Source organism: Alligator sinensis, unplaced genomic scaffold, assembly GCF_000455745.1.
Source record: "Alligator sinensis unplaced genomic scaffold, ASM45574v1 scaffold379_1, whole genome shotgun sequence".
NCBI lineage: Eukaryota > Metazoa > Chordata > Crocodylia > Alligatoridae > Alligator > Alligator sinensis.
In genome coordinates, this window is record NW_005842001.1 from 2,405,173 (window position 1) to 2,427,814 (window position 22,642).

The 22,642-nt window shown below is 42.9% G+C and overlaps 1 protein-coding gene across 11 annotated transcripts in view; it reads left to right on the forward strand.

Annotated features, from left to right (window-relative positions):
• The window catches only part of PLD1 (phospholipase D1), a 144,769-nt gene that overhangs the window by 40,063 nt on the left and 82,064 nt on the right, over nucleotides 1-22,642 (forward strand). For 10 of the 11 annotated variants that reach the window (XM_025201771.1, XM_025201770.1, XM_025201774.1 and 7 more), the window contains 3 exons: nucleotides 15,594-15,779; nucleotides 21,287-21,414; nucleotides 21,739-21,884. In XM_025201771.1, the coding sequence (XP_025057556.1) occupies nucleotides 15,626-15,779; nucleotides 21,287-21,414; nucleotides 21,739-21,884 (428 nt within the window). In that variant the 5' untranslated portion in view covers nucleotides 15,594-15,625. Of the gene's footprint in view, nucleotides 1-15,593; nucleotides 15,780-21,285; nucleotides 21,415-21,738; nucleotides 21,885-22,642 lie in introns of those variants that run through there. The other variant, XM_025201776.1, reaches the window with a different exon arrangement.

Genomic DNA, 22,642 nt, shown 5'->3' on the forward strand with positions numbered 1-22,642 from the left:
CTCCCTTTGTGAAAACAGTGCCGGGTGTGGGACTGCGCCGCATCAGCCCAGCCCAGCCCAGCTCCCAATGTGCACACACACGAGCAAATGAAGGCGCTCTGCTTTGTTGCAGGATCAGGCCCTTTTAAAGCACTCTGCAGCCATGCACTTGTGTTAGGTCGTGGCTGTAGAGCGTTTCAGGGGCCAGATCGAATGCAAATTTTCACTTCTGTCTCCCACTGGTGTCTGTTTCCTCCTGTGTAAAATCAGTCTGTTTTCTGGTCACTGGATTAAGTTGCTTTGTCTTTTTCTTTTCTTTTTTTCAAATTCAACACAAATGCTTAGAGCTAACAATTATATTTCCTATTTATTTGTATAGCTCCTAGTGTAAGGGTTGGTTGTTTGTTTTTGTATTGTTACCACTAATAATAATAATGCATCCTTATGGTATGGTTTAAATAACTTGTGATGCCCTAAACATTTTCATGGCAAATCCATTGTGAGGTAAAGTGAACTCACTACAAACTAAAGCTAGGAGATGCTTAGCTGTGAGTGAAGCAAAGCTCTTTTATTTCTCTGAGATGGAAGTTAAAAGAATGGCTAGAGTCATTTCATTTTGTACACATATTCTCTCTTTACTCGGGCTTTGCAGTCCTTCAGTAAAATGCAGGTCTATGGTGACATTTCTCCTAAAAATGCAATGTATGAATTGTTTGGTATTTTCCGGAGTTCTTGGCCACTGCCACTGAACCTGTCAGCACTGGGATCTGCCTTCTGCATTGCAACTGTTACATATCTCTCGTGGTTAGATGATCCTGGAAACAGTCAAAAGAGAATACTTTCCCGAAGGAAAAGTATGTCACACATGCATTTCACTCAGAAATTTGTCTCTGGTATTTCTTATCACTAGTTTCCTGAGTGCCCAGTCACCCAATCTTTGACTACCTAAGATTGCTGAGCTGGGTACTAAAAACACTATAAATGCTGAAAATATGTAATCTTATAAAACACATTTTTCTATGAAGATATTTCTTATGCTGTCTGTCTGAAAAGCAGTGTGGGGATATGCCCTCGGGTCTGAAGGCAATGTCCATTAAGAGAGTGGAAAGATTCCAGCTGACTCCAGTTGGCTTTATATCAGACTCCTAAAACAAAACAGATGAGCCAAAGCCAGTTTGAAACTCCTACAATTTGGCCTGATCCTACTGACTTTATCATTTCATCATGGCCATTTCTTTGAGAAAGTGGAGGCACAAACAAGACATAGGTTGTATATCTGAACCCTCACATCTTTGTTTCTAAATAAAATATAAAAGTATTGATTTGATATCAGCAGAAGCAGGATGACTAGTTGACATCCGGCTGAGCAGTAATGCACCAAATGGGCATTACAGTTGATAAAATTTAATATTTCATCTCCTTTTACTATTGGCCATATGTAGGTATCCACTCACTAGCAAGGGACTGTGGGTTCAACATTTAAATACATTAGCAATATCGGTAATGCTCTTGTTTACAGTCACTCAGAGAGGGATTAATTGAATAGGGTTAGTATATAAGTGCTCTACCAAGAATTAAAGAGTGTTTCCAGATTATTAAATAGCTACAGCATAGTGGATTGTTACACAAATGTCACTGTGAATAATGGCAACTACAACAACTTGCATATTTTGCTACTGAAAAGATCACTGACTTAGGTCAGGACCAATGTGTAAGGGGGAAGAGGAGAAAAGAGGCTGATGTCCAGTCAAGGGATTGCTTTGCAGTCATCGTATAAAACAAAGTCCAAATTTAAACACATCTCTAACCACCTGCATCCAATATGAGCTTCATGTCATGGGTTTTATATTTTTAAGGTGAGAATAATCTAGGAAACAGTTGTTTTAAGGAGCCTTACAAAGTGTTCTTCTGGCACAGTTCATCTGTATGCCACTGTGCACAGATCTGCAGGTGTTTAGTTTTATTTAACAAAGACATTTACCGTAACGACTGCTGTGCTATTTCTGCTATGACTTTATAATGAACGTGTTACCATTAAAAGACCTGTTTCTGATCACCATTCAGCAGGTCTACATCTGAAGATTAAGCATCCCCTCCAGATTTACACCTATGCAACGGAAATCTGAATCGAATACTTTTAACATTATAACAGCTTATGCATGTTTAATTCCAAAATCGCTGCTGCTAAGTTTTGGTATTTGTAATTAACTTTGTCAGGACCCAATCTCTAGTTATGTAGTCCATAGTGCAAATGACTGTCCCTGTTAACAGGGAGGCTACCACCCTACTTTCTCGTGTAAAGCTATGGCGTTTCATATCCTTACAATGTCATCTTATGAAGTAAGCCCTTGCTCACACAAGCTTATGCATCTGTTCAGTTAGTTTATAAGATTCATCTTTACCTGCTTGCTTCCTTGCCAACAACATATCCTTAAGGGCCTCAGGTGGCAAGTTTGTGCAAGTTATTTTGACACATGAACCAAGTTCATAATTCCTCTCCCAGTACTGTCCCACAATGATAGCATTCCCACTCATTCAACCTTTGCTTGCATGAGTAACCCCTAGTGTGCTGTACAGTCCCATGAAAAGTCAGAGACGAGATCTCTTGGGACCATTCCTGCATCAGCACTGGAGCTTGTCCCCCACGCATATCCCTTTTTAGGAACAACTCAATAAGAAAAACAAGTTCCAGATTCCCAGCTCCGATAAGCTCATATTTAGCCCTGGTGGTACATAAGTGGCTGCATATAGAATCTGGGTTTGTGAATATGTATTTTTCATGCTTTTTGGTTAAGCTAGAAGAAGACACATATGTTGAGCATAATTTCAGTCATTTAGAGAGAGAGCAAAATCCTAGTGATTGACAGGCTTTTATACTCCTATTGAGCCATGCAAGAAGCTGCTAATGAAATCAATGGAGAAGTGGTGTGGTGTAGCCCTGATGGTCCTGGCCTGAGAGAAGCAAGGTTTTTGAGGTGAACATACTTGGGTGCAATCGAAAGCAGTTGTTCCAGTTCACACTGTTTGTGACGGCTGCTTTCTCAGATTTAATGAAAGGTATTCTGAAGCCTGAAAGCTTGCGTCTCATCACTCCCAGCTATGCAAGTTGGTCCAAAATAAAAATATGATTTTTTTCTCACAAAGCTTGTTCGTCTAATGAATTCAATCAGAGTGCTGTGTAGATAAGAAGAAAGTCTGCTGCCCATAGTTAGTATGCAGTGTGAGCTGTAGGACTGAAGTTGTCTTCATTAGATGAGCCTGGCTGAGCCCATGCAGCCAGTGTTAGAATTTAAAACAGAACTTTTTTTAGCCACCTGTTCACTCATATCAGATATACTTGGATTGTAGGCCTTTTTGGGCAAGACTATGTTAACACTGTGTGTGTAGGATGCTGAGCATGGTGAAGTCTCAAACCTAGATACTGCATCTAGACACCAGCACTTTATAAAGTAAATAACAGACTTACTGAAAACGGAGAGCAATAGACTCCCATTGTAACAGGATTTACTAGGAGAAAGGTGTAAATTTTACTTAAACACATACCGGAAAGAACCCTAGACTAGAGGAATGAAATGTAGAAAGGCTCTAGAGTACCAGAACCTTTATCAAGCCATAATTAGGATAATTGTAGCAATGAGAGCCTATTAAGTGAATTGACTGAAGAGCTAACTTTTTCTGAACTGAAGTAGATTTCTTTTTTCCAAAGAGTTTTAAAATGAATGCCGTGTGCAGCAGCAAGAAGGAAATTGAACTCTCATAATTGCAATTCATTTAGCATGGATATAAGAGTATAAATCCATCAGGGCCATGTTATGTAGAAACACTGTGGAATGGCTAAACTGGCAGTCTGTCATGACTTGTGTCAGATTTGTAAATGTATTTAAATGCGATATCAGTGAAAGTTAAACACCTTAATAACCTTGCAAATCTGGTCCTAGCTAGGGTAATTTAAGGATTACATTTTTTGGTTCGGTAGCTGATGATAATAGTATGTACAAATACAGACAGAAATGATTGGCTAGGTTGCAGTACTGCAAAGAAGAACCTGGAGGTTGCAGTGGACCATAAACTGAATATGAGCTAACAGTGTGCTCTTGATGCCAAAAAAAAAGGCCAACAACATAGTGGGTTGTATTAACAGGAATACCATTTGCAAATCAAGAGAAGTGATTCTTCTGCTGTTTTCAGCATTGATGAGGCCTCACATGGAGTACAGTGTCCAGTTTTGGGCCCCACAGTTAAAAAAAAAAAAAAAAAAAGATGTGGACAAATTGGAAAGAGTCTAGCAGAGAGCAAAAAAATGAGTAGAGGCCTGAGAAATATGGTTTATGAAGAAAGGCTGAAAGAATTCATTTGGTAAATATACTTGTTACAGGCTAGTGGTGAAACCATATTGACTGGTAAGTGGTAAATCCATTCTCTGCTAATTTTGGAGCAGGGATCTGAAAGCAGGAGTCCCACCACTTGGGAGTGGCCTCACCACCCACCTATAGGGTACTCTTAAGTGGGGCTCCCTTCTCCAGTCTCCCTTGCTTGAGCTGCTCCATCTTGTATAAACTACTTACATATTTCCTGAGACAGAGTGAGTGACTCTGTGACAGTATAGCTTGGTGGTTACCATGCATAGCTGGGAGGCTTCCAGCCCCCTCTCTAGTGAGTGTTCGCTGTACAAAAGCAAATGGCATCATTGGGAGAGACTGAGAGCACCATACCTGGGTGAATACTCCACAGCAGGGCTGTTCGGGAAGTCTCATGGGAGGTGTGCGCGCAGAACCCCTCACGCATGGGAAACCACTGAATGTAGGTTCCCCACTTCCTGGGGAGAACCCAAATGACTAGATTACTACAACAGCTATTTTGTGACTCACTTCCTAGCCTGAAGCTTTTCCTAACTAAAGGATGAAGGATAGTTCAGTCCAAATTCACAAATCATTTTAGGCCACCTAACTCTGTTGGGGGGTGGGGGTTAGCCTCACAAGCCATTTGCCGCACAAAGGCAGCTTCGGTATTTCCAACTGGGGAGACAGCACAATTGGAGCAGGTGCAGCTTATCCGGCACCATACCAAGGCAGTGTAGGCATACCCAGAAAAGAATGTCTGCAGATCAGGTCAACTGGTTGGTTTCTGTATAGAGAGAAAATTACTTCTAGGGAGAGGCACCTGCATGGGTAGGTGGAAAATGAGCAGTTGAGCTGTCTTGATATATTATCATTTGAGCAAAACTTAATGGGCTGAAAAGGAATGAATCTGCATGATGCCTAGTTCCAAATTCATCCGTTGCAGAAGGACAAACAGCCTGGCCAAAGTCAGTGGAGTTGCATGCTCTTACACCACGGCTGAATTTGTATCCCTCCAGAGTTATGTGAACTTTTGTATGCCCCAGTTTATCAACTCTGCCTTAAACCCACTTAATGCAGTTGGCTTCAAGTGCCAGATTGGATTCCAGTGCTCTTGCTTAGCTTGTCTCACATGAAATTTAATGCAGAAATACGATTTGGCAGGTGGTGATCTGTCTGCCTCCCCTGTTCCTATACATCCCAGAATAGCACCGAATGACGTATGAACATCAGCTAGCGGGGAGGCACTCTCCTGTTTACGTGTGTGTAATAAAATAATCTGGCAAGGGTCTATCGTGCAATTATCTGTGGTAGTTACAGGAAATCTTAATCTTCCAAAAACAACTGAAGTAGAGGGTTGCATGGTTTGCTGTTTTTTTTAGTCTGAGCCAACAGCGTGCACCAAGACTCCCCTGCATTTCTCCCCGGCCCCTCACTTCTTCCATTATCTTCTGTTCCAGGTTTTCCCTGGAATGGCCTCCACCCTGCTCTTTTAAACCAGGGACTCTGTGTAATCTGGATTCCTACCTTTTCATACCCTCCATTCCCTCTAGGCAGGTTGTCCTGTTCCACCCAGTCCCCCATACGCCTCCATGGCAGGCTCTCTGTGCGATCTCCCTTTCTGCCTGTGCAAAGCTTCCCTGTAGGGGCCCGGGCCCACAGTGCAGGAGGGCCCCCTGTTCCCTGTGCCGCAGGCTCCACGTGCTCACCATGCCAAGCGCTCCACGTTCTCTACGTCCCTCCCCATGGCAGTATCTCTGTTCTGCCCTGCACTCTCTCAGGCCCTCTGTTCCCCACTTTCCCCCAACCTCTGTTTGCACCTTATTTAGGTCCTTCTCTCAGGTTAGGATGCTGTGTGCCCCCGTTCCCATTCCAGGCCATCTTTGTGTACCTACTTCCTCTCTTTTCTCCCCTTCCCTGCCATGCTGTGGGCACTGCGTGTACCCCTGTCTCTATGCCATTAGTGTGCATGCAGGAACCTTCTTTCCACCCCTGTCCTCCAAATCAGCATCCCCCACTTCCTCTATGGTGGGGTCTTGGCCCCTTGTCCCAAAGGCCCTGTTCTCCTGTACTCCCCACCCTTCCCGATTTTATTTCTTCTGGTCTGGAAGGCAAGTTGTTTGTGGTAGTGGTATTTTGTAACTGTAGCAAGAGAATCAGCAGGGTTGAGGTGAGTACCTCATTGCTACATAAGAAGATTTTATCAAGCATTTTTTTTGGTCCGTCCACAGTTACAGAAGTGCTTGAAGGTGCCAGGCATGCTGACCAGACACCAGTTTGTACGCCTTTCCCTTTTTCTGGGTTTCTGTTTTTTTCCTCAAATTCACCAGACCTCTTAATGCTGACAGCAGTCCCTGAAACTTTGCAACTGCTTTGCTGTGGCATTCAAAACTCATGGTGTAGCAAATAGAAAAATGCCAGGGAGTTGAGTAGATAAGGCCTTGTTTTGCTCTGCTATCAGGCATAGTTCTTTGGAAGATGCATAAACTAAACGTGGAAAAGTAACTTCTATACAGAGTTAAAATCTTCCCCTCATCTTTGCACTGCAGAATGCCAACATCTAGTATACGCTACGAATCTGAGCGATGAGTCTCAGCCCCGGTTAACTCCTGATTTGCCGACATTCTGCTGAAACCTCCAGCCGGGTGGATCTGCATGAGCTCTGTGGTTTTAATCAAGGATCATGTAAGGTGAAAGAGGAGCTGACTTGCCTATACTGTTGTCTGGAAAAGGCAGACGGTTTTGCAAGTTAGTTACAGTTGATGTGGAAGGAGTAGCTTATTCTTATTTAACTGGATGTGTTGCCAGTAGAGAGCTGTCTGAGTATGTAAGGTGTGCACATTTTTGGGCTAAATCAGAGATCCAAATGGAAAATGTGCCTTTCAGAGCATATTTGGAGTTTATAAAATTCACCACCTTTTTTTAGGTGTATTAACCAATTAATATTTTACTTCTGCTCTGTGCACCTGGTTTCATGTAAACCAATTCCTAAAGGAGAAGGCCCAGATTCTCAGCTGGCATAAGCTGGCCTGGTTCCACTGAAGCCAAAGCAGTTAATGCCAGCTAGGAAAACAGGTTCATTGTTTGTAAATGATAGACCTACAGAGGCAGTAATTTAAAATCTGTAATTTGAAATCTGTACAACAACAAAGGGCCAGATTCTGATCTTACTTACATCGATGTAAAAGCTCGTGGAATTGTTTCAATTGGTTCAGTAACATCAGCATCAAATTGTTAAAAAAAAATCAAAATCAGCTGCAAGTATTCATGAAGTAATGTATTTCCTTTGCAAAGTACTAAAACAAAAAGGAATCGCTAGGAAGGAATCATGTGACTCTGAAGTGGGATATGGCTGTGGGAAAGCATCCAGGCAAGTTTCTGACTCCTGTACTTCACTTGGCAATAATCACAGTGCTGCTGATATTTAAATGATCTAATATGATGCATTTGTAGGAGCAAACACACACAAAGAACGACAGTGGTTTAGCTGACATTTACCATGTCTATAAACAATTATTTCTAGATGACTCATTTATTGCTAACACGATGGCATCAATTAAAGAATTATATTAGTGAGGCAGGTTAATTAGAGAGGTTATTTAGAGAGGTGAAAGAATCTGTTCAAGCTCTTTAGTTCAGAATATTAAATCCTGCCCCTGCTCAAAGTTTAAAGACTTCTCTGGAATGATGCTGAATGAATATCATTTGTGTCTGCACTTGTAGGTAGGTGTGCTCAGTACTCCTTAACTCACCTATTGCTAGCACTTACCATTAGCAGTAGGTAGTTTTTCTAGGGTGATGATACCACTGGTGATCATGCTCACCAACATGATCTTATTGTTTCCTTATATTTCCCATCTGTATGCTCCTTTTATCTCTCTTCCTACAGAGAATTAGCAACCTGTTGGGGCAGGTAGCATGTTTTGTTCTGTGCATGTACAGCGCCTTGCACAATGGGGCCTGGTCCATGACTAGGGCTCATAGGCTTTGCCATGATACAAATAATGAATAATAATAGCTTCAGTGATATTGGTGGAGTTGTGATTTATAACACAATTTATTCCAATACTCTGCTCAAGATCTCACAGTGATTCATACAAACTGTCCAGGTAAGATTTCCTAGTGCTAAGGATTCAGCATTTTCTTGCTACAGTATAGCTGACTCATGGCTTGCCAGTAAGTACTTCAGACAAAAAGAGCTATATACATACATCAACAACGCCAAACCAAAAGGCTGAAAATATCAGACATCAGAGGACAAGGCATTAATGACTTCCTCGTGCTCGTAGAATTTTTCTCCTTACTTGCACATTCTGTACTTTCCAGGAGCGGTCTTGCTTGAGGCACTATGTTAAACACTCTTTGTTTTTCAGTGGAGTTGGGTTTAAATAATTAAATTTAGATCTATGATGATCAATCAAATTCAGAGTCTGTTGTGAGTTGGCTTTTTCCATGTCTGCATCCACACTTTCTTTTCATTGGACTGAGTTTAATATCTTGCTTTGTAAGTCACTTTCCAGCTAGGGACAGACACTAAAAAAGCCTGAGCCTGAATTGATTCAACCTTTGCAGGTTAGTCTACCCTGGCTAGGCTGAACCGGTTTCCAACCATACAGACAATCCCTCTGGACTGAGGAAATTCAGGCACATGCCTGCAGTGGCCAAGGCTGGAAGCCGGGTGGCACTAAAGCAGCCCTCCCTTCCCTTCCACATAGCTAAACTGAGGGGGGCTGGCAAGGCCCCAGCAAGGCTCTGATTAGGGAGGGGTGTGAACCCGCACCCTGCTGGCAGTCCCAAGCTTTTCCCCATGGATTGCTCAATGGGTGGGTGTGTTACAGCCCTGGGCTAGCACTCTGAGGCAAAGAGGGGTTTGCTGTGCATACATCTGTTGATGATACAGCGCTTTTAATTCTTTGCCCCTGCTTCTGCATACTGTCTGCAGCAAACTGACAGGCAAGCAAGCTGGGAGTGGGAGAGGGGAGCTGATAAAAGTGTTTATCACCCATATCTCAGTGTTTATTGCCCCATTAAGAAAACAACAGAGAGACATTACCAGCTATGTGTTGATTCAGTACAGACCCAGCATGTGGTCTGCCGCCTAATACACAGACACCTCAGCAAAGGCAGAAGGGAGGTGGGAATTTGTGCTTAGCAGAGAGTGGTGATGGGAAGGGAGGGGAGCAAACAGCTCTTCTCAAACTTTTCCAAGGAAGGACATTAAACTACCTGTTGATTAGCTCCAAAAAGTCTGTCTGCCTTTGTCTCTCCCACAGCTCGGACTGTAACCAGCATGTGGTCTGCTAGCTAATCCAGAAGTGTCTGCTAAAGCAGAGGGATGGTGGGGTGGGGGGAAATAATTCCTGTTTAGCATGGAGAAGCCACAGGCAGATGCAGAGGGGAGGAGCCAGCCCTGATGTGGAGCAGAGCGTCCAGCCCAGAGTGCATGCTGGGATGCTGGGGGTGTCTAGTTTATCTTAAATCAGCAAGGGGTCTGGGACAGACATTGCATAAACCGGTTTGACCCAAATAAATTAAGTCTGATACCACATTCAACCAGGTTTATCTCGAACCAGCTTCAACCATTTTCAAACTGGTTTATGTGCACTGAACTTCTGTTCTGTTATGGGTTTAAACCAGTTTCTGATCACATAAACTGGTTTAAGTGTAATGTCTGTCCCTAGTCATAGGGGGCAAATCTCACACCATTCTCTCAAACTTAGAGCTGACCTGAACAGCCTTGTTTTGGGAAGACCCTAGTCTGGAACGGGAATAATTCTGTGGGGCCTTATATTCACATCGGCATCTGTGAGGTGAGAAAGGGAAAGGAATCTGTTACAATGAAGGCTCATGCATGTTGGCTCCCATAAGCATGCCAGCTTTCCTGAGGCACTCAGACATGGAGACTGAAGGACCTCTGAGCCACTGTAGAAGGGTCTCCTTGTATGTTCGATGCCTGCGGGCAAGCTTTGGGCTGAAACAGTACATCATTGTCTCAGGAATATAGGTGCGAAGTGGAATTGGCAGCTCCTACCTTTTGTACGCTGATTTGAGAGATCCATCTGAACTGGAGGCATTTCCAAAGAAAGGAGCCGTCCTGATTCAGAATTGTAGGAGATGAGAACTTGGGAAACAAGTTGGCAGAGGTAGGATTCATCACAGCAGAGGAAATGATTGCTGAAGGCACTTAGCATCTCTGCTAGGTGCTGGCTTGCCTCAGCAACTCCTTGGCGGTAGGCTCAGTCTCCTAGCAGCAGGGAAAGAAGACAGGGAATGTGGAGCTCCGTTATGTTTTTCCTTCCCACTACGCTGTTTGTGCTTGAGACTAAAAAAAAAATAATAATCATGAGCCCAGTCTTGTCCGCACAGAATACTGTGAGCAAGTGAGTGAGTACACTTTAACCTTGTGTCCTGCCAAAGCAGAGTGTGCGTGTCTGTGTGTATAACACAAAACTACAAACGGGAAGGAGGTCGTTTTCAAATGGGCCCCTCCAGAAGGTTGTTTCGTTAGGAGAAAAGTCATGAGAACTGAAATGAGGTTAATCTGCAGAGGTTACCAAAGAGGTTTTCCCTTGGTGAGAACAAAAGTGTGTGCATAGCATCCAACTGTGAGAAGCATTAACAAGAAACCTCTGTTTCTACTAGAAGCAGTAGTGGCTGTTAACTTGATTTTTTTCTAAATGAAGGCTCTCTCATTTAGTTAGATAAGTATTGAAAATAGCATGTCTGATTAAAAAGTGATGAAGATGGCTGTTACACATCAGCCATCCTGACACACATAGAGGAAGAAACGGGGGCTAAGTGAATCTTGTGAAGTTGGGAGCATTGCCAGCCCCAGGGATTCAACAAATCATAAGATTTTAAAAAGGAATGAGATTTTTTTTTTTTTGCTTCCTGATTCTTGAACCTTTAAGGGTCACATTTTTAAGTTTTCCCATATAACCAGAAGGAATAAAAACTTTGTTTTAATGAAAGCTGGGATTCTCACGTAATCACCTTTTTCCTAAAACTTGGGCTTAAAAAAAAAATCATAAGACTTGTAATAAAGTTGCAAGTTTGGCCACACTTACTTTGCGGTTTTGCACATCTATTGTACTCTTTTTCAGAATGACCTTTTGCATCTTCTTTCTTTCCTGTAATTCAAACCCTGATATCATGATCAATTGCTATTTCAAAGCGTATTTTACTAGCTGACGGGATACTTGCTACTCACATGCTATAATAGACAGGCCAGCTGGGGCAAAGAACATAAGCTTTGTCGTAAAGAGGGAAAACTAGTAAAAGTCAGGTTGGTGCAGCAGGGTGCTCTATAATGCAGTGTTTATACTGCCTTCGGATTTTTACTTCCCTGTCTCTCCTGCATTTCATAATCTTCCTCTTTCTTTCTTTTTCACTTTACCCTCTATTCTGGTCCATTACTGACCCTGCTTTTTCAATGGGTTTTCCTTCTCCTGCCTTCTATGCCCTGAAGCAATGCTTAAGGCCGGTAACATTCAGGGTAGTATTGAACCTTCGTACTCCCATTTGCTGCCTCTGTGTTAGGAAGCCTTTATACAAGACTTGGGAGAGGCAGGCAGGCTGTAGGTAGATTCTTGCTGATGGGCCAGATTTTTCCATACAGCCTTTAATAGGAAGTAACAGCAAAGATTAAATAACAGGAAACACCTTGCTGCCTCACCCCAAAGCATCTCAGGGAAAGAATTGTGGCTCTGGGAGTTGTCTCCCCTGCCCTTGCTTTGCCCAGAATACCTTCCCACCCCTGCTTGGGTCAGCTCCACTCTGCTGCCTGGTGCTATATGGACAGTACTGTGAAGCCACAATTATTTCCCAAGTTCTCCCTAGCAAACAGTCCTACTGTAGCTCTTAGCAAATAAATACTTTAGTTAATAGTTTATCCATTAACTTATTATGTCAGTTCATTTGATAGACAGGACTCTTCTGTGCCTGGCACAATGAAGAGCATAGGGGAGGTGGGGACAGTTATAACTGATCCCATTCATCTACTCTGTGTACATCTGCAACATTAGCTCTGCATTATCAGGCACTTGTTTGCTGATTCTTATCCTCCAGGATAAACACTTTTGTGCAGCATGTGATCCTTCTCTGCTTGTGTTGACTTTGGCCATGCAAATCTTCTCCTTTAGGGAAGCGTTCTAGTCTGATTGCCAACAAGAGTCATCCGGCAAAACCTAGCAGGGAAGGACACATATTTTCAGACTGAGGAAAAGTATGTTTGCTTTCCAAATTTGAATTGAAACAGAATAAATACAAAATGGCAGGCTCTTGAAGGCCTTGGGTTTTTAAAGATGGAAATGTCCTAGTAAAAAAAATAATGACACGAAGTAGCAACGTGGGAAGGAAAGTGAAAGGCACCCTCTCTGCAATGCCAGAGGATTTTTTTCCTTCACCCAGTAATGTCCATGGCAAAGCTCATCTTGATTGTCGGGGAGCAGTATTGTGTTCAGTGCCCACTGAGGAATCGCACTTCTGTCCTCTCTGGGTCACTTCAAAAGCTGCTGCTGGGCTGGTGGTTTGAGTGCAAGAGGAGACCCCCCTGTTTAGAAACATTTGCAATTTTACACAGGCTTTTATTTTCTCTAGAGGTAAATGCAGTCGCATCCACGATAGCTCAGTGCATACCAGGTGAAACTCCAGTGGTGAAATCAGGCCAACATTGGGCCATCGCTATCTAACAACAGGGTGGTTTGAAAGGACTGTTAAATGTGGCCACTTGTTGGAAGGAAAACTGGCTTGTGTGACTAATTTACATACCATATGATGAATTCAGGCAGGTCCAGGCAAGGTGCTGAACAGTGGGATCATTATTAAATAACAGCAGACAAAGCATAGGGCTTCTGGCCACAAGTGAGTTGCCTGTGAATCTTGTCAGGGCAAGGAAAAATGCAGCCTAGTTTTTTCCAAGTTAACGCAGAACTCATGTTAAAAGCATGCTGTACATCAGGGTAGAAGAGAAGTTGACAATGAGACTTTTTGTTGGTTTGTTGGGGTTTTTTTGTTTTTTTATTTTGCGTGGTCTGTTTAGTTCCTGTCCTTGGAAAGGAAGAGTTAGGATATGATTTCTGTGTGTAGGTGAGACAGAAAGGCCTCTAGAAATTACTTGAAAGTCCTCCTTTGGCCTGCAGCAAGCCAGAGGACTCATCAGTTGTTGTCCAGTTGAGAACTCGTTCTTTTGTGACGTAAATGGCCACACCGGCTGTCCGAAGGGGTCGGAGCCGCTACAGTTCTTGCACAAAGATCCAACACCGTTGTTATACAAACGAAATGGAGGGTTCAAGGTTTAGTGTGGTATAACTGAGAGGAAAATCTGAGCCAGCGTTTCTTCATTCTTGCTGGGTAGAATTTGGGTGTTCTCTTTCTGAAGAAGTCAATTTTTCCCTTTTTGAGAATGACACAGTTTATATAATATTACTATTGCATAATAATAAGACTTAATATAGTTTTAACATGGCCTCAAGACAAATGGTAGAGTATTTCTTCAACAGCATCTAAATACATGAATTACTGTGTGTATACATGAATTATTTCACAAATCCTTTTCCTTCACTTTCCAAACAATCAAATTTAATAACAATTGCAAATGTTTTTTGCAGATTTTAACAGCAGCAACAACATGATTTTGTAGAACATTTCTTTACACAGGGTCAGATCTTCAGCTGACACAACTAGGTATACCTGCACGGACTAGAATAAAACCACGTCAATCTGTACCATCTGAGAACATAGTTGTCAAGCTTGTGTGTTTTTTATGATGAGTGCAAAGGTTGAGGGAATTCTTTTATCACGTAGTTGTGTAGGAGGGTGTTATCATCGGTTTAGCATAACTGTGTTTAATGACTGAGGATGGGAGTCTGCAACCTGTAATCACATTGAGCAGCACTCAGCTCAGTAAATCTTGTTGAAGCTATGAGACTATTCATATGAGCAAGCAGTTCTGCTACTTTGTCTGAATAAGGATTCCTGAATTCAATATTGGGGCAGAAGAAAACAGAGCTTTAAAAAAATCATAAGTAAAGAAAAGGGGTGTAAGATATTATTGGACTGGTGTAGTGTCTACTATTTTCCATTTTCTACCATTCAAGTTTCTGATATAGGAAGGTAGAAGAGAAGAATACTTTAGTCATAAACACAGCTAAAGTCTCCCAAAATGCTGCTGCTTATGCATAGGTGACCTGACTCTGATACAAATTTCATTTTCTCTGTCTTGCTTCTTCCACAAACAACGGTTATGAGGGGTAGTCTCCTGCAGACTAAGTTTATTAACCCAAACGCTTTGTAACTTTTTACAAGGAATAATGGCTTGGGAAGTTAGCTGACAATGTGGACAGTTTGTTATCCAAGTAGCCCCTCTGCCACAGCCTTTCAGAGTAACCATGGGCAAGTCTCTTAGTCTCGCTCTGCTTCAGGTCCCCTCCTCTAAAATGGGGTTAATAGTATAATAATAGTACTGCTACCTCACAAGTGTGTTCCAAGGATAAATACATTGAAGAGTACAAGGCACTACAAAGCTATGGTGGTGTGAGCCATGTCAATATTTTAAATAGAACAAAAAGAGAAGACATGTTAATATTAATACAAGGAATTAATTTTGTTCTTTTCATCACAAAAGCAGTGAACAAAAATACCCATTGACTTTAAGCTTTTTTTCCTCCATGTGCCATAGCTTTGAAAATGTAGCTACAGGTGAATTAGTTCTAGAAAGTAATATCAGTCAGCCAGGCAGGAAAATGAGTTGTATTTTTCATTTTTATCACAGACAATTAAAACACAATTAGCTACACTGACCAGGCAGGTTCATGTGCAAGATTTCCTTCCCATTTTGAAGCCAGTAGAAGAAAGCCTTTCTAAGCATCATTCTATTGTGAAGGACGCTCTTTTAGGCCAAAACTGCAAACGTTATCATGGTCCATTTAAGATAGTAATATTAAAATCCTGAAACCAGAGCAAGCTTCTGCTGAAGTCAAGGGAAGTTTCCATTTTGGTCTAAAACTTCATTCAATGTTTCCTGTATCCCTGGGTGATTGCATTATTTTGTGGACGTTGGGACAGCTGTGTTGTGGGGGTACATCGTAGGAGTTATAGAGGTGTCCAAATTAACACATTTCTATTTGAGTTAGGCTGCCAGAGTGATGGGTAGGAGGCCAGAGACTGCCACGTGCCAGGCAACAAAATCCCAAACAGTTCCTTAGCACCCACCCAGTCCTTTAATGGCATTATATTGGACAAATAGAAATAACCAGTCTTCCCCTTTCTCTTAAACAGCCCCCTGTGTTATTGGAGTGCGAGCACCTGAGATGTCACTGAAAAGGGAAAAACCAGTAGATACTTCTACGCTGAAAAAAATTGCTGCAGACATGAGCAATATAATAGAGAGCCTGGACACGAGGGAGCTCCACTTTGAGGGAGAAGAGGTGGATTCTGACGTGTTAAATGAACCAAAAACACCTGGTGAGTTTGTGTCCTTCTGTTTCCACCATATGTCCCACTTGGATTTAGTAAGTGAGAGTCTCTGAGGGGAAGATGAAGCTTTCGATCGGATTGCCTGCAGGAGCGAGGGTGATGTGAGAATGGGATAATCTGAGATGCTGACAGCTCTTGTGGGGCTTTGTGAAAGTCTGCATTTGTTTCTTCAGGACTATAAAACTTAGTCCATTACCATAAAATAGTGAGTAACTCCTAACAGGCACTGAACCCCCCCAGAGTGAGAGCTCATGAAATTCATGGGAAATAAGGCTGGCAGGATCTGGAAGGGATCATCTAATCCACCTCCTTGTCCCAAATCAGGATCAGCTCAGCTTAAAGCCTTCCTGACAGATATTTGTCTACTTTGTACTTAACCTCGAACAATGGATATTTCACAACCTCTTGAGCTCATCTACCCTTGTGCTTCACTATCCCAGCCTTCAGAAAAGATTTTCCGGATGACTAACTGAAGGGTGTCCAACTCATCTGTGCCCTCAGGCTGGATCCAAACAGCGGGGCTCCTCTTGGGCCAGATGTGGGCCTCATGAGTGGTAGCATGGTAAGCAGCAGTGGTAGTGTGAGCAGTGGGGTTAATGTAGCTATTGCTTATCCCTCTCCTGCCACTGACAAGCAACCCTAGTGGGGCTCTATATCTGAGGGTTTGGTGACAGGCCCTGACACCACTCAACCCACCCCTCAATTCCTGGTCCCTCTGGGAGCCCCATAGGCCAATTGAACAGGCTGTGTGGACCATATCTGGCCCTTGGGCCCTTACATTTGACACCTGTGGTCTAACCTAAATCTCCTGTGCTGCAATTTAAGACCTTTCCATCTTGTCCTATCCCCAGTGGACATAGAGAACCATTTATAACCTTCTTTTTTGCAATAGCCTTGCATCCTATTAATTTAGGACCATTTCTCTATTTGTGCAAATCATTTTGATTTCTAATCTTGTTCTTGAGAGTACTTGCAAATTCACCACGCTTAGTATCACCTGCAGACTTAATAAATATCCTTTTTCTTTCATTATCCCCATATGAAAATATTGAATAGCACTGGATTGAGAATAGCCCCTTTGTGAATTCACTTCATATAGCCTTACATTTGACAGCAAATTGTTGATAACAACTCTAAGTGCTTGTAACCTGTTGTACTTCCATCTTACAATAGCTTACACTATAAAGTAAGGAAAAATATTTCAGCTCAGAACTCAAGATTCTCCTTCAACTCAGCATTGAAAATGTCAATTGTTCTGGAGAACAGAAACTGGAATTGAGGATTCACACTACCTTTTAATAGTTGCTTTGCACCCTACAGGACTGAACTATCATTTGCAGTTCCAAAACATATTGGAATAGTGGAAAAACTCCAGTTAACTATAGGTCAGGCCTTAATGATCTCCAGCCATCATTGATGGACAGGCCTGCATTTCCTTGCTTACGTATATTTTTCAGTTAGAAGCCTTTCATTCTATTTTGACCCAGCAGGTGTATGCCATAGCATCTGTCTGTTACCTGCACATTTCTAGTTAATAGATTCTGCTTTAAAAAAAAATCACAACTAATTTACTCAAGATTTCTAACACTCTGAACACTTGCTTTTCATGCTTTGAGTTTCCACTAATATCTAGAAGAATAACTGAAAATTACAGATATTTATGAAACAGCAAGTCAGGAAACATTACAGTCTAGAAAATACAACAGACTTTGCTCTCTTATTTGATTTATCTTAATTATTCCTGATCACATCTCACAAATTACCCGCAAATATCCTATACTGCAGAGATTGGCAATGTTGGTTTATTTTGGCAGAGTCCCAAAAACATTAGCAACCTTGATGGGTAAGACGTTGGTGCGCTGGGGCGGATGGAATTTGCCCCATGCAACGTCTGCACGCTCATAGACTCCCTGAACAGTGAGGGTCCTGAAAGAAAAACCACCGTAGTAGCTAGAGAACTTGCAAGATATAACATTGATATTGCTGCCCTAAGTGAGACCCACTGGGCAGCTGAAGGCCAGCTGGAAGAAGGTTTTACTTTTTTTTTGGAAAGGAAAGTCACCTGAAGAGAGGTGCATTCACAGGGTTGGCTTTTGCCATCAAGAACAAGATTGTCAGTCAGCTTTCAGAACCCTCTGTAGGCATTAATGAACACCTTATGACTCCACCTCAAGCGCAGTAACAACCAGTATGCTACAGTCAGTGTGTACGCCCCCACACTTGACGATGAAGAAGTTAACAGGGAACAATTTTACTGTGCTCTTGACACAGTCCAGACTGCCACTGCCAAGGAGGACAAGCTCTTCCTCATGCGTGACTTCAACAGAAGAGTTGGGCGATATTCTGAACTTTGGAGTGGCACCACTGGGAAAGAGGGTGTTGGGGAAGTCAATTCCAGTGGTATCCTCCTCAGCAAATGTGCAGAGCTTGACTTACTCAGCACAAATAGTATCTCCAGACAGAGTGGCAAATATGAGACCACTTGGAAACACCCACGCTCCAATAACTGGCACCATCTTGACTATATTATTGTCAGAGCTCATGATCATACCATCCATATCACCTGAGAGGTGCAGATGACTGTTGGATGAACCACTGTTTAGTCAGATCAATCATGGACATGCAGCTTGCCCCACAACACCGTAAAGAGCCGAAAGGAATACAGAAGAGATTTAACATCAAGGCACTCCAAGACCAAGCTAGATACAAGGCTCTTCAGTAACACCTTGCTGAGAGGCTCTCAGACCTACCTGATGTCATCAAGGACATCTAGGCACATTGGGAGGAACTTAAAAACTTTATTCAGAAGGCATGCATTGAGTCATTGGATACTCTACTTTCTATCACCAAGATTGGCTTGACAAGAAGAATGAGGAAATCCTAGCACTTAGTCATCAGAAAAGAACCATGTTCTGCAGTTGGCAAAATGAACCCTCCAACCAGCAAAACCGAGGGGCTTGCTACTGGCTTAAAGCTGTAGTTCAGAGGAGGCTATGGGACATCGAGAACCAGTGGTGGCCAGTGAAGGCCATGGAAATCCAGAGTTTTGCTGGTCAACATGACATGAGAAGCTTCTTTCAAGCAATAAAAGCCATCCATGGGCCATGTTCCAACAGCCCAACCCCCTTGCGATCCCAGGATGGCTCCACCTTTCTCACAGATAATGTGTCCATCAAACAACACCGGAAGGAGTACTTCATGATTCTACTCCAGCCATGAATCTGAGGTCTCAGCTGCCACCATTGAGTCCATCCCTCAACACTCAGTAATAGACTCTCTTGATGATCCCCCATTCTTTAAGGAAGTCTGGCATGCCATCACTCAGATCAAGAACAGTTAGGTGCCAGGACCAGATAGCTGTCCTGCAGAGGTCTTCAAAGCTGGTGAAACAGCACTAGTGCAAAAACTTCACCAACTTGTCATTAAAATATGGGTTACCAGGGAAGCCCCACCTGACTTAAAGAATGCCAACATTGTGAACATCTTCAAGAAAGGGGACAAGTCAGTGTGTGGGAACTACTGAGGAATTGCCCTCCTCTCCGTTGACAGGAAAATTTACTTGCATCCTTCTGAATTGCCTTCTCTGCCTTGCCGAAGACGTCCTTCTAGAATCCCACTGTGGCTTTACACCATCTCAGGGTACCACCGACATGACTTTCATTGCACAGCAGATCCAGGAGAAGCATGGAGAGCAACACCAGCTGTTTATGGCATTCATTGACCTAAGCAAAGCCTTCGACTCCATCAATTTGTGAAGCCTTATGGAAGATGCTGTCTAGGTTTGATTGTCCACTGAAGGTCATCAGCATCCTCAGGCTGTTCTATGATGGGATCACCATCACAGTCCTTTGCAATGGATCAGAGACAGACCCATTTACCATCCGTACTGGTATCATGCAGGGCTGCATCATCGCCCGACCCATTTCTCCGTCTACCTTGCTGTGATTTTGATTCTCATCCATGACCGCTTTCCTCCCAGAATTGGGGTTGAGTATCAAATAAACTGTCATCTTTTCAACCTGCAGCGCCTTCACAGAAAAGCAGAAGTTACCAAGGCTGGGATCACTGACTTTCAGTATGCTAACAACTGTTATCCTCGCATGCACTAAGACCAATCTACAGTCCACCCTTGACCTTTTTTCAGGTGGGACTCTCCCTTAATATTGGGAAGATGAAGGTGCGCCATCAGCCTGCCTCAGCACACGCTGCCCTCCCCCCCCAACAAATTACCATTGGTGAAGAACTCCTGCAAATGCTGAGCTTTTCCCATACCTTGGTAGCCACCTTTCTCAGTCAGTCAGTCTTGATGTAGAAATCAAGTCTAGGATTCTCTGTGCCAGTGTACCCTTTGGAAAGACGTTTCATCATGTCTTTGCCGACTGAGATCTGCAGATGGAAACTAAGATCCTGGTCTACAATGCAGTGGTTATCCCCACACTCCTCTATAGATGTGAGGCATGGGTGACATATTGAAGCCATCTTAAGCACCTGGAATGGTTTCCTCAGTGTTGCCTTGGGGAGATCCTTTCCATTACATGGGAAGATGACTGCATCAATGCCAGCACCCTCTCTGTAGCTAACATAACCAGCAATGAGGCAAAGATCATGAAATATGAACTCCACTGGGCTGGCCACCATGTGTGGATGGCTGACACTAGTCTCCTGAAGCAAGTCTTCTTCTCTCAACTTAGTCATGGTAAGAGGATCTGTGGAGGACAGAAGAAGCTCTACAAGAACACCCTGAAAGCATACTTTAAGAAGGGTAGCATCAACCTTCCAAAATGGAAAGTGCTGGCTGGCAACAGGTCTCAGTGGTGCTGCACCATACATCAAGCTACAGCCCATTTCAAAGAGAATTGTCTTACTCAGGAAGCCGAAAAATAGCAGAGGAGGAAGGAAAGCACAACGCCCTGGCTGACAGCTGTGCCCGCCACCCTGCCCCACCCCACCCCCAGCACCACCTGTCATATCTGTGGAAAAACTTGCAAAGCACAGATTGGAATCTTCAGACACCTTAAAACTCATCAATAATCGCCCCCCGGCAAACATCATTCTCATATTGAGGGATAGCTGAAGAACTATAGTATTTTGTAATATTGATGAAGTCTTAGCCAAGACCTTAGTACAGCAGTATCTTTCTCAGTATCTTTGCTGAGGAAATCTTTGCATGAATTATGAAATGCATTGGTTAGCAAAATGCCAACTGCTGAAGTTCCACTGTGTGTCCTTAATCAACCATTGACCCCATTTTATCACCAGGAAATGTTGTACTTGGCATCTGAATTCTTTAAGTCAGGTTATTTAATGTGAACATATGTGAACTTTGGTGTAATTGGTTAAAAAATGGCTGATATTTTTTTGCAAAACATAAGACAAGAATTTAGGATTTGCAGTAAACTGTGTTAACTTGTTACATTATCTTTTCACTAATACAGTCTTGTTCATAGTTTAAAATGGTCTTTAAACTAATTGCTATTTTCCATGGTCGTTTGCAGCGGGCATCCCATTTTCTACCATTTATAACACTCAAGGATTCAAAGAGCCTCATATACAGACATTTCTAACTGGGTGTCCGATTAGAGTAAGAGTGTTGGAAGTCGAGCGTTTTACCTCAACAACAAAGGTCTGAACATATCTGTTACTGGATAGATATTGTCTCCTAAACCTGCTCCCCTTTTCCCAAATCCCTAATATTGTGTTAACATGTTACTTAGTGATTAATTTTCATCCTAGTAATTTTCTGTAAGTCAGTTAATTGTTTGTAGAAACTATGAATGTGCAGTCTTGAAATAACTCTAACAGGTAATATCTTTGCTTGTCCTGGTTAGTGTCTAATGCAGACTGTAATTAAAATGAATAAGAAATGACCATAATGTTCGACAAATGATTATATAAATTCCTAGAAAAGTTATTACTCGTTTGAAAGTTGTGCTGTTCTTTCCTGTAGGTACCAAGTCCAAATGTTTACACTATTGAGTTAACACATGGGGAATTTACATGGCAAGTGAAAAGGAAATTCAAGCACTTTCAAGAATTTCACAGGGAACTGCTGAGATACAAAGCCTTTATACGAATCCCTATCCCTATAAGGAGGTAACTATGCAAATATGATTGAAGAACCAACCGTGCACTGGGAAGTGGTTGTCCTCTCACTTATAAAAGTATACTGGTGTATCTCCACTGATATCCATGAGTGATACTGTTGCAAGTAAGAGGAGAATTGCTATAATGTGTGGTGAACTGGTATAATAGACAGTAGCAATAATTTGATCCAAGAATCCCTCTTCCAAGACACTGAAAGTAGGGCTGTGTGAAGCTCCTGCCGCTGATTCAGTTCAGGAGAGATTCAGCCTGATTCGGGGGCCGAATCTCTGAATCCGAATCGAATCAGGAGACCCTTTAATCTCTCCAAATCAAATCGGAACCCTCCAAATTGATTCGGAGAGATTCGACGATTCGGCCATAGACGCAGCTTTAAATGTTTTTTCTACATACCTCAAGGTACCAGGTGGCTTGTGAATGCTGAGATGGTGGGTGGAAGCTGGGGTGGATGCGGGGATCCCCAGCGTGCTCAGCAGTAGACCTGGAAGTGGACCAGAAGCACTTCCAGTCCACTTCTGGGTCCGCCGGGGAGCATGCCAGGGGGCCCCCCAACTATGCCTTCTGGGCTTGGCGACTGGTGCCTCCTGGGTCTGGGGGGGCACTCAGGGTCTCTCTGCGGCTGATTGGCAAGCCAGCTCACTCACTGGTGGACCTGGAAGTGGACCAGAAGTATTTCTGGTGCACTTCCGGGTTCGCCACCAAGCACGTGAACAAACACCTGTCCCACACCCTGGGCCAGCACAGCAAAC